This window comes from Monoraphidium neglectum (assembly GCF_000611645.1).
Source record: "Monoraphidium neglectum strain SAG 48.87 unplaced genomic scaffold scaffold02085, whole genome shotgun sequence".
Lineage (NCBI taxonomy): Eukaryota > Viridiplantae > Chlorophyta > Chlorophyceae > Sphaeropleales > Selenastraceae > Monoraphidium > Monoraphidium neglectum.
Window position 1 is genome coordinate 1 of NW_014011543.1, and position 10,529 is coordinate 10,529.

General features: G+C 62.2%; 2 protein-coding genes across 2 annotated transcripts; one reads left to right on the forward strand and one right to left on the reverse strand.

The window, feature by feature from the left end:
- Window positions 1-4,023: 4,023 nt before the first annotated feature.
- Window positions 4,024-8,171, reverse strand: MNEG_9845 (hypothetical protein; the record flags this gene model as incomplete). Its single annotated transcript, XM_014041682.1, has 12 exons — window positions 4,024-4,307; window positions 4,471-4,500; window positions 4,702-4,814; window positions 5,167-5,306; window positions 5,490-5,558; window positions 5,783-5,908; window positions 6,100-6,172; window positions 6,431-6,540; window positions 6,855-6,942; window positions 7,096-7,169; window positions 7,341-7,433; window positions 8,151-8,171. 12 exons carry the CDS (start codon window positions 8,169-8,171, stop codon window positions 4,024-4,026), a joined length of 1,221 nt encoding a protein of 406 aa, XP_013897136.1.
- Window positions 8,172-9,505: 1,334 nt separating this feature from the next.
- Window positions 9,506-10,058, forward strand: MNEG_9846 (hypothetical protein; the record flags this gene model as incomplete). The annotated part of the gene is made up of 2 exons (XM_014041683.1): window positions 9,506-9,643; window positions 9,915-10,058. Coding segments are annotated over 2 exons (282 nt in total), but the record flags the coding sequence as incomplete, so codon positions are not given.
- Window positions 10,059-10,529: the final 471 nt, after the last annotated feature.

Sequence of the window (10,529 nt, forward strand, 5' to 3'; positions counted from 1 at the left end):
ATGGGCTACAGGACGGGGCTGGGCGGGGCTGGCTGTGTGTGCAAGGGCGCTTCCAAGTTGCAGAGGTATGCCATGCACCCCCATGTGCCCCCTTCCCCCAAGGCCTCTTGCTCCTGCGTATCCCTTTATTTGTGTGGCGCCCTGAGCCCTCCTCATCGCCACCACCGCACAAATACTCACTGAGTTGGCGACTGCCGCCCACCCCCTTCAACCATTGACCACCAACTTTGTGCTGTGGCGAGTTCACCCACCCTCTGCCCCAAACCTCTCGGCAAGCATTTGCCACACGTCCCCCGCCCCTGACCACCCTCACTGCAACCCCTGTCTTCGTGAACCCCACGCACGGTACATTTTGATTGCAAAACCCCAGTGGAACTGGGCGGCGTACCAGAGCGGCGCCCTTCCTTGCGAGGACCCCTCGTGGGACGTCCCGCAAGACTGCGGCAAGTGAGGCGGGGCGCGCCAATGTAGAAAGGCTGAAGGGCAGCTCGTTCCTTGCCTGGGTCTGTGCAGTCCCCCAAATGATAGGCAGGACGCCCCTGCGCCGCCCGCCGCCCCGAGTTGTCAGTTGTTTGGGGGGCAAACAGGCGGCTGCCATCTGCGTTGGCAGTCGCTCTTGCATGAGGTTTTCGTATAGGGTTATGCAGGTGCATAGCACATGGCAGAATCTTGCAAAAGTACCCCTGAATCATTTGCAAAACCTGCTTGCCTGCGGAATTCCTCAATCACTTCACCAGTGGTTACCTGTACCTCAATCTGCTGCCTGCCTGCACACCCCTCCGATGCCACAGGGCTGGCCGCACAAACAACCAGACGTGCGACCCCAACGCGTCGTGGCAGCAGTGCATCCCGCGCATCGCGCCGGCGGGGCAGGCCGCGACGGAGAATTACATCAATTGGTGGGCGCAGGCGTGCTTGTTGCAACACAGTTGCGATGGAAACCCAAGTGGGGGGCATGTGGGTGAAGAAATTGCCGCATATCCCTGCCTCTTGGCGGAGAGGGGCTGCTTGGGCACTGGCATGAGGGCACTTGGGTGCGACAGTGGGCGTGCATGGACGCGGACTTCATGCATCGACAGCAGCCGACGGATGTCCTTCGCATACGCGGTGCCCCTCTCCTGCTCCCCTCTCATGCGAGGGTGTGCACATGCAAGAGCCCGCTGCTTCAGACCTTGTGGCGGCCCGTCCCCCTTCTCCGCTAAGATGGCTGGAAACCCATACTGTGCCTTGAATCCAAGCCTTGTTGTACAACCACCCGTCCACCTATCCCCCGACATCCTGTCCTCCCCCTCACCTTGGTTCCCACTGCGCCTGCTCGCATCCCGCAGCATCGATGTGAAGATCCTGCCAAGCGGCGTCCCAGTCCCCAGCACGTCTCCAGGCACCCCATCCACAAGCCCCAGCCCTGGCCCATCAACTTCCCCTGGCCCTTCGACTTCCCCCGGCCCTTCCACTTCCCCTGGTCCCTCCAACTCCCCTGGCACCTCCCCTGCCCCAAACCCCGGCGGCAAGAACGTGTGTGTGATGTCCAGCGGCTGCCCGGCAACCCGCAACAGCAAGCGCGCCGTCTGCTTGTGCAAGAGCGCTGCCCTGAACCTGCCCAAAGGCAAATCCGCGGACATCGAGTTTGGCTGCTGGGGGGCAGTCAACTGCGCGGCTAACGTGGAAAAGTCGACGTACATCACATGCGGCTCGGCGAATCTATTCAGCCAGAGCGCCAAAGCCTGCCAGGCGGCGGCCACCGTCACGTGCGGCACTGACTGGGGGCTTTAGTGCCTTGTTGCGCGTGTGCGTGATCTCGGTCCATCCATGCAAACAGCCTCATGCACGTTCAGAGCACTGCAGTTGGGGCGTGCGCGTCCAGTCGAGCTGTGCAGCACCATGGCGCAGGCCCCGAGCGGGGGCAACATACGCACACCCAAAATAGTACTGTTGTGTGATGGGGCGTTGGTGGCCGCACGACTTTATAAAGTTGCGAAACTCAGGAGGCCGCACGGCCGGGTGCAAACCCTGCCTCTTTGATCAGCCGCCGCACCCACCGCTGCTGGGTGGGCGGGCCCGGGCGGCAGCCCAGCGCCACGCGGCCCGCAGCCCCTCCTTACTGTCGCACTGCGGGCAAATATTTCTTTCTCACCATTACTCCTGCGGCCCTTTGCCCGCTTGCGTCCTCAACAAAGCGCTATTTGCCGCCTACTGGAGGAGGCGGCGCAGTTTGGTGCTTCCAACCAGCTGCTCGCCTTGGCTTCCAGATGCGCCATTCATTGCTTGGCTGCATTGTATTCGCGACGCATGGGTCAGCCAGCTCACTGCAGCTCCTTGGCAGAGATCTGGTTGCCTTCATTTGATTGACGAGTCCTGGCTTTTCGCATCCAAGGTTGCCTGCACAGGACACACAGCAAACATAACGCTGGGGCAGATGCGATGTCGAGGTTGAGCCAATTCGTGCCTTTATCTCAAACCTGCAGGGGGGGGCAGGGCTTTAGGGCATGCAACCGCTTGCCCAATGCACGGCTTCATTCTGTCCTGCGTCCCGCTGCCCCCTGCGTGTCAACAAAGGATGAAGAGGGTGAGCACGAAAGCCAATGCCAACTCTGCCACACATCATGCGGTACGACTGGCTCCAACATAATTGATCGCGCAAGGCGCATGCACTCAATTGCTGCCACGACAGTACTGTAAATGGGCTGCGGTGGTGTGCCGGATGGTAGAGAGCGGACAGGTCGGGCGGAATTACGTCTGTTGAGTGCATCAGCCATGTGGAGGCAGCAACGCCACAAACAGCACACTATTTTACAGCAGTGAGCGAACGGGCCAAAGGTGGCCACTTGCGGGGGCAGAAGACGGCTACTTCGGTGCGGCAGGTCCTGCGATGCTCCTCTCCTCATGCAACACAAGCACCATCTCACCCCTCTGCGACTGTGCACCACCTCACCCCTCTGCGTAAAGCAGAGAGGGGCCAGACTAATAAAATGACGGAGTGCTTTGATGAGGGGGTCCACATGGCATGCCTTGGCAATGCTGTCACAGGCAGCCTTCCAAAGGTGGGGCAAATGGCTCAGGAGGCGCAGAGTTGGGTGTGGGATACCGGCAACTTTCACTTGCGTGGCATGCAGGGGGCCCGTGTACATGCGAAACGTGTACAGAGAACCCTGGTAAGTGCAGCAAGCCACATTGCAAACAAGATGTTCAGTCAGGCGTGGGTGTGAATGGAGCGGCACCCTCGCAACAGTCACGCAGACATGGCGCATCTTCCAAACAAGCATCGACAAACTCGAGGGCTCTCAAGAAATTGAGGTTCCCCCACGGGCGGGGAGAGGGCACTCGAGGGGGGAACACGCCACAGCGCTCCATCGCGCTGCTGGTAAAGCATTGCCACGTGTGTACGTAACTGTAGGTGCCCCCAGGAGCGGGGGGAGGGCACCAGAGGGGGGAACACGCCGCAGTGCGCCATCGCACTGCTCGTAAAGCATTGCCATGTGTGCATGACACCTCAGGTGCCCCAGGAGCAGGGGAGGGCATCCGAGGGGGGGGGGGGGCACACGCCACAACGCTCTATCGCGCTGCCAGCAAAGCATTACGACGTGTGCATGCAACTCTTGGTGCCCCCGGGAGTGGGAGGAGGGCACCAGAAGGGGAAGACACGCCGCAGAGCGCCATCGCGCTGCTCGCAACGCATTGCCACGTGTGCATGCAATTGTGCACCGCCAGGACGTGTGCGCCACACCGCGTAGTTATGTGAGGGTTGCAACGTCCCGCTTTTGTTGGCGGGCCGTTTGCACGCCAAGGTGTGTAGTCAACCACAGCACAACACGCAGAACTCTTCTTTAGTCGACACGGCACCGTCGAAACAAACATGAGGACCCCTAACGCAATACAAGAACAGGTAAGATGATGTTTCCTTGCCACAGATACGAGGTGTTGCCGCTGCACTTGCTGCGCAAGCCTGGGCATCACTGCAGCCATTATCGATGGCAAGACCTTTGAAGCATCAAGTCGCCCAACAATTGGACCAGCAAATGCGTTTTAGACGCCCGCTGCTTGCGGCACAGGGTACCTGTTCACCGCCTGAACCGGCGGCCACTCCTTCTGCCCCTGTGGCCCAGACCGCGCCAAGCCCACCAGCTGCGCCGCCGACAGCTGCTCCCGCCGCTGCTGTGCTGGCGGCGCGCCGCTGCCGTTGCCGTTGCCGCTGACGCCAGTGCTGCTGCCGCCGTTGCCATTGGCGGCGTGGGTGGACTGGATTTCCCTGACGTTCGACAGGACGCTGTCACAGATGACTTCAAGTGCCAGAATAGAGAAGGGCTCTGCTCAAGGGTTGGCAGCAGGGGCGAGAAGGGGCAGGATGGGATCAGGTCAGAAGATATTAGGGGTTTCACCGCCAGCACTGCAGGGGAGGAACAGACCAAGGAGTTGGGCCCGGAGGTGGGTCGTTCTGCGATCGCAAAATGCCCGCATGTTATGATTGCTCACCCTCAATGCTGACACCAATTTCCTCAATGCCTGAGGGGAGGTGGGCCGGGGCGGTGAAGGAAAGTGGGGTGTGTCAGTATGCCGTATGAGCCGGCAGGCATGGACAATTGTTGACTACACAGGGCAGCCATCATGTGCCATGCGGCCAGTAGTGCATTTGGTCAAAAGCCCAGCCCGCCAAGCCTGCACCCTGGGGCACGAAACTGCAGCTGCGGGCGCGTGTTTGCTCACCCAGCAGCAGGAAGGCGATGGCGACGCTCAGCGGGATGGTGGACAGCCCGCACGACCCGAAGAGCGAGAAGGGCAGCAGCGTCAGCCAGATCATCAGGAAGCGGCTCGTGTGCCTTCGAGACGCGACAGGTGGGGTCGAGGCGGCGGAGGGGCGCGCGATGCGTTGCAGATCGGCCGTGGCGTTGCGAATTGAAATGGCTGGGGGACAGAAATGCGGGGGACGCAATCGGTGTGGTGGTGTTCATCCTCACAGAGCAGGCGCCGCAGGAGTGAGCACGAGGATGCGGCCGGCACAGGCAAAAGCGAGCGACGACAACGCTGCTCAGAACACCCCCGGCAGCGCCCGCCACGACGTGCTTCGGCCGCAGCAGACGGCGCGCGGGGCGTCCCCGGCCGCGGGCCGCCGCGGTCGCCGGCTGCTGGCGGCCTCGGACTCCGGGGCTGGGATTGTTTCCTGGGCCCCACCTGGTGTAGCTCAGCGGGATGGGGGTGCGCAGGATGCGCTCGCAGCCGCCCAGGCAGTCTGCGAAGGAGGTGAGGTTCTGGTCCATCCGGATCGTGGCCGCCACGGACAGGTTGGCGGACGATATGATCTGGGACAGCACCTGGTGAGCAGGTTTTCGGGGGCGGGGGGTTCGAGGGTCGGTTACAGTGTGCGGCGCTGTGTCGAAACAGCGATGGGCAGCGCCGGCGCAGGGGCTGTTGGGGTTGATGGGATGTTCCTAAGCAGCCAGTGTTTTGCGGGGTCACGTCGCGGGGCCCCAGGCGTTCGTTTCACTGTGCCGCACCTGCAGGACGTAGTTAGGCCGGTGCGTGGCCTTCAGCAGGGAGTCCAGCTCGTGGGGCAGCAGGATGTCCTGAGGGCGGGGCAGCAGGCGTGGTTGGCGATATTTTGAGTGGAAGTGACGCGGCGTCATCGCGTCCGGCGCGGGCCCGCAGATGACTCCGCATATTAGGCAGGTGACAGGACAAAAGCAGGACTGGAAACCAAAGCCTTGGTCACAGTCGCAAGCTTCGCTCCTGGCCATCGACTTGCTTTGCAGTCAATTACCCCGTCATCACCCGGTTGACAGCACCCGACCTGGAGCTCCTGCCGCAGGTCGTTGCCCTTGCGCAAGTGACACATCAGCGCGCGGCTGAAGGCGGGCGTCCAGCGGCACAGCATGTCGCGCAGCTGCCAGCAGTCGGGCGAGATGTACGACAGGCCCTGGGAGCACGGCCGCGGTCAAGGGTGGGGCCCAAGGACGGGAACGCCACAGAAAGCGGGGTTCAGCGCAAGATTGATCTGGCCTGTGGCTGTGGATGCAGGTGAGAGCGCGACCCTCTGCCGAAAGCTTGGCCATTGGAGGAAAAGTGTGAGCGTGGCGCTTGAAGGCCGGCTATGAAGCGGGCGCTGACCTGGCGCACGATGTCGCGTGACCTGTTGAGGACGAGGCCCCACATCTTGCGCGCCTCGTCCCACCGGCCATAGCTGCAGGGGGGGGGGTTACAGGGGGTGCGGGCAAGGGGGGGCGATGCCGAATGGGAGTTTTACCCATGCTCCTGCCACATAATACAGCCGTCAATGCATGTGTCTTGCCTTCCAATGTACAACAAGACCGCCGCAAAGCTGGGTGTCGCAGCTCAGATCAAAGCTTTGCCCTTGCATCTTTGGGCTTGACCATCCATGCCACCTCCCCCCTCCCCGCAGACACACAGAAAACTACCCTCCCTCCTTCCCACAACACACCTTGAGTTGGTGCGGAAGACCAGCAGCAGAGAGAGCGCAAAGCTGGTCAGCCCAAACGGCTCCTTGCTTGTCAGCTGCACGCTTGGCAGCGCGGCCGGGAGGAGGCCAGCCTGTTCACAGGCACGCAGTTGGCAAAGGGCGGCGAATTTAAGGGGCAGTCGAGGATAAGGTGAGCCGACGGGCCCGGGCGCAGGATTTTGGGTGGAGGAAGTCCCAGCAGGCTCAGCCAAACGCGCCCTTGCAGGGGGGGGGGCTGTTTCGAATGGGTCGACAGGGTGGCCCGCTGCGAGAGGCAGACTTGGGAGCCACCAGACTGCACCGCGCCGGGCCAAGGTTTGCTGCGCCCTCCGCCCAAGGCCGGCCCCAGGAGGCCCGCCGCCCTGCGGCGCTCTTCGGCCCGCCAGCAATCCTGGCGCCCGCCCACCTGCCGCAGTGACTCATACGCCACCACCGCTGCCGCTACGGCCGCTACATACAGCAGCGGCCGCGCCAGGCCCCACACCACACGGGAGCTGCGATGTGATTGATGTTTTGCGCGAGATGCAGTCAGTTCACCGACTCATTGCGCAAGGCTGCGCATGCCGGGCAGATCGCTGCGAGCACCACCCCATTCTAACTCAAAGATTTTGCCCCAGCCTCTGGCCCCCCCTCCCCTGCATACGCACGTTAAAATGCCGACGAGGTGGCGGCCATAGCGCGTGGTGCTCCTGTGGCCTTCCCACGCCTGAATGTCAAAGACCTGCACGCATGCAGCCGATGGGTGGTCGCACGCGACGGATGGGCGGTCGCACACGACGGATGGGCGGTCGCACGCGTCGAGCAGTCGCATGCTGGGGCATGCGGGCATGCGCATGCAATAACTTGGGTGGCATGTGCACGCGGCGCCGCGGTGCGGTGCGGCCCGTCTCACCGTTCGCCGGTATCTGCGGCTCTCCTCCTTGATCGCATCCTCGTAATCCCCTGCCACTGGTCGACCCAGGTCTGTCAGCTGCACACGGCCCGCCTGCGGCCGCACGGCACGGGACCGGGACCGCGCAACGCTGCGGAGCGTCGGACGTGCCAGGCGCTCGGCTTCCCATGTCGGGCGCGGGCGCGCCGCACCCGCCCGCATATGCTGTTGCGCGCGGTGGCAAAGCTGGAGATATTCTTTGGTACTCTGATAACTACTCCTGACACGCTGTACGCTCGATTCTCCGCGGCCTGTTCGTGTTTTAGAGGTATGCCGTGATCGCCTCCTCTGTACTTGTCGTATGCGGTGAATTCTGGATTCTATGCATGTGATGTTGTCAACCACGGAGGCGCTTACGTCGACCGCCTGGTCAGAGACTCCCACCAATGGTGATTTCCACGAGCAGGGCCCGGTTTATACAATTACCGCACTCAAAAAGCGCATGTTTGACCGAAAGGCTGCGGGGGTCAAGCGCATAGCCCACATTCTTGTGGCTGCATGTGGGAGGCTACGCGCGTTTTTGCGAATGGTGACCCCTATCCGCCACCCGTGCCCCCCAAGCTGGGCCCAAGGGTGCGGGCCCATCCTGTATGCCGCTGCATCACACCAGCAGCGCAGCTGTAAGGTCTTCCATCTATCATCACAGCCATGCCCCTGGTGTCTTGGGCGCTGCGGGCTGGCGTTGCCGCTGCTGGTGTGCCCGAGTCCTCATGCATGTATGTGCTGTGGGTTTTGGGACCCCAACATCCTGAGCAAGCACTGCACACTCACCATGAGGCCACAAACCATCATGAAAATTCACTGTAACCACCAGGATTGCTCGTCACGTATTCGGATGGCCTCAGTGCAACAGCTAGATATGCGTGGAGAGGGCTATATGCGTGAAACACTGGCAGATTTTTTTGTTCGCGAGCTGCAGAGAGCGCCAGCATCACACATTCACCATCCACCTCAAAAGCTGCTGACGCCCTCCGCACTGCCGCCTGCTGTTCCCCGTCTTCTCCATCCGTCTGGGATCGCAAGTGGGCGCAAGTAACCCGCTGGCACAAAATGAAAGAGCGCCTACTAGTTGGGCCTGGTATAAGACAAAGTTGCTTGGCATCCACAGCTGGGTAACAACAGCCCAGCGAGGGATGCGCATGCAGTGGCTTGATCCCTGCCCAGCGCTGCCGCCATGTGCTGTCAGCCAGCTGGCGGCGAATAGGGCTGCTTGGGTTTCGCCTGAGCTAGCGTATGCCTCTTGACCGTGAGTTGCTGCGTGTGCATGTACAGGGTCCTGGTGTTGAGGCTGAGTCGCTGCAAATAGGTGGGACGTCGATGGCCAGAAGCGCACCAATCGAGAATGGGCTGTGGGTCACAACAATTGAATATGGGGACGCTACAATATAATGCGCTAAAACAGTCACAGAAGTGGATGGTTGACCCTTCACGCTGTGTCGCAGAGCCGGACGTCGCCAGTGACTGGTCAACGCCGGCACCGGGCCGTTGACTGTGGCGGCAAGGATCTGCAGGTATGGTACTCTGCTATGCGGACGCTGTTGTTTCCAGCTTAGGCGTACGAAACCGAACGCGAGTGAAAAGCACAACATAGTGGATTGTTTCGGGCAAACTTCCGTGAGGACCTCGTGTGCGGTGGCAACTCACGAGATCATCGACTGCTGCGCAGGAAGCAACACATGCTGAGTGGATTCATATTTGAACTAGTAGCCCAGTGTACGGAGCGTGCGCTCTGCACACGCCCGACGGAGCTCTCATCATTGTAGTCTGAGCTCGCCTTGATTTGCACATTGGCGTCGGACTGCTGAAATTTCACGTCCGTCCTCGTCATCATGTCGCTAGTCAGGCAGCGGGCCCTTCCCAGGGCGAGCCCGAGCTCTCGAACCAATGGCACTACTGTGATCGGCCGAGCCAGGCGCTCACTGGTCCCTCATGCGGTGCAACGGCAGGATATTGATACAGAGTGCTGCAGCAGCAGCGGCACAAGCATCGCACATGCGGCACCCTCGCGCCGCGCGCTGCTCGGCCTCGCCACCGCCGCTGCGCTCGCCGCCGCTGCGCCGTCCGCGCGCGCCAACGCCGACGCCGTCGCGCCCGCGGCCGAGGCGCCGCTGCGGCAGGGGTACCTGATGTCGACCGGCGCGCGGGGGCTGCTCGCTGAGGAGGAGGCGCAGCTGCTGCAGCTCCGGCGCGACCTGGAGGGCAAAGTTCGACGGGAGCTTGAGGCAGAGCGCGAGGCGTTTGAGGCGGAGGCCCGCACCACCTCGGTGAGCCCTACGCCGTTCGCAGGGACAGGCGCTGGGTCCGCGTGCCACGCCGCGGCTCGCCCGTCCAGGGCTGCCGCTGGCTTCGGTCATCCGTGTGCGAACGGGCGCCGCACCTGCGCTCCTTCAAGCCGGCGCTGAGCATGCCAGGCACCGCAGACATCGGGCACACTGGCGCAGCACAATACCAGCCGCGGAGGCCTCGCTCTCTTTGATTGGCGCCTCTCACCGCCGGCCCCACAGACCCGCCCGCCGCACAAACATCGCCCCACAGATTGGCAAGCTGTGCGCCACGCCGTTTGGCATCGACATTGTCGGCATCACGGAGTTCATAGCACTCGCGGGGGCGCTGGTGGGCGGTGTCGCGGCGCGGCAGCGCAAGGCAGAGTTGGAGCGGCTGAACGAGCAGCTGCGCAAGGTGCGGTGGGCTCTCTGTTTGGGAGGACTTGCGGAGGCCGTGGTGGTCATATGTGTCCGTTGAAGATTTTTGTTTGTTTCAGTGGCAAGGAGGAGATCAAATATGTGATTGCATGCAGGGGATGGGTATGGGCAGGTTGTGCTGGGATCAGGCTTTGGCAGTTGCGTGAGATATGCGCATGGGTATGAGGTGGTGTGCAGCGCGGCAGCTGAGAGGCAGCAGGCGGCTGAGTCGCAGCGGAAGTCGCCCCATGGGTGCCCCTCGACCAGGGCGCCGCAACAGCCCTGCTGCCTCTTCCCACAAGTTGTTGATGACCTTGCCTAGCGACCCAACTGCCCAGGCACACCACCTGCTCATCTCCAGCTGGCCAACCGCTTCCAACCGCCTCAAACCGACCCGCAACACAGGTCAACATGGGCCTCCGCCAGCAGGCGCGCGCCGGCATGGTGTACGCCCCGGGCCTCACATACG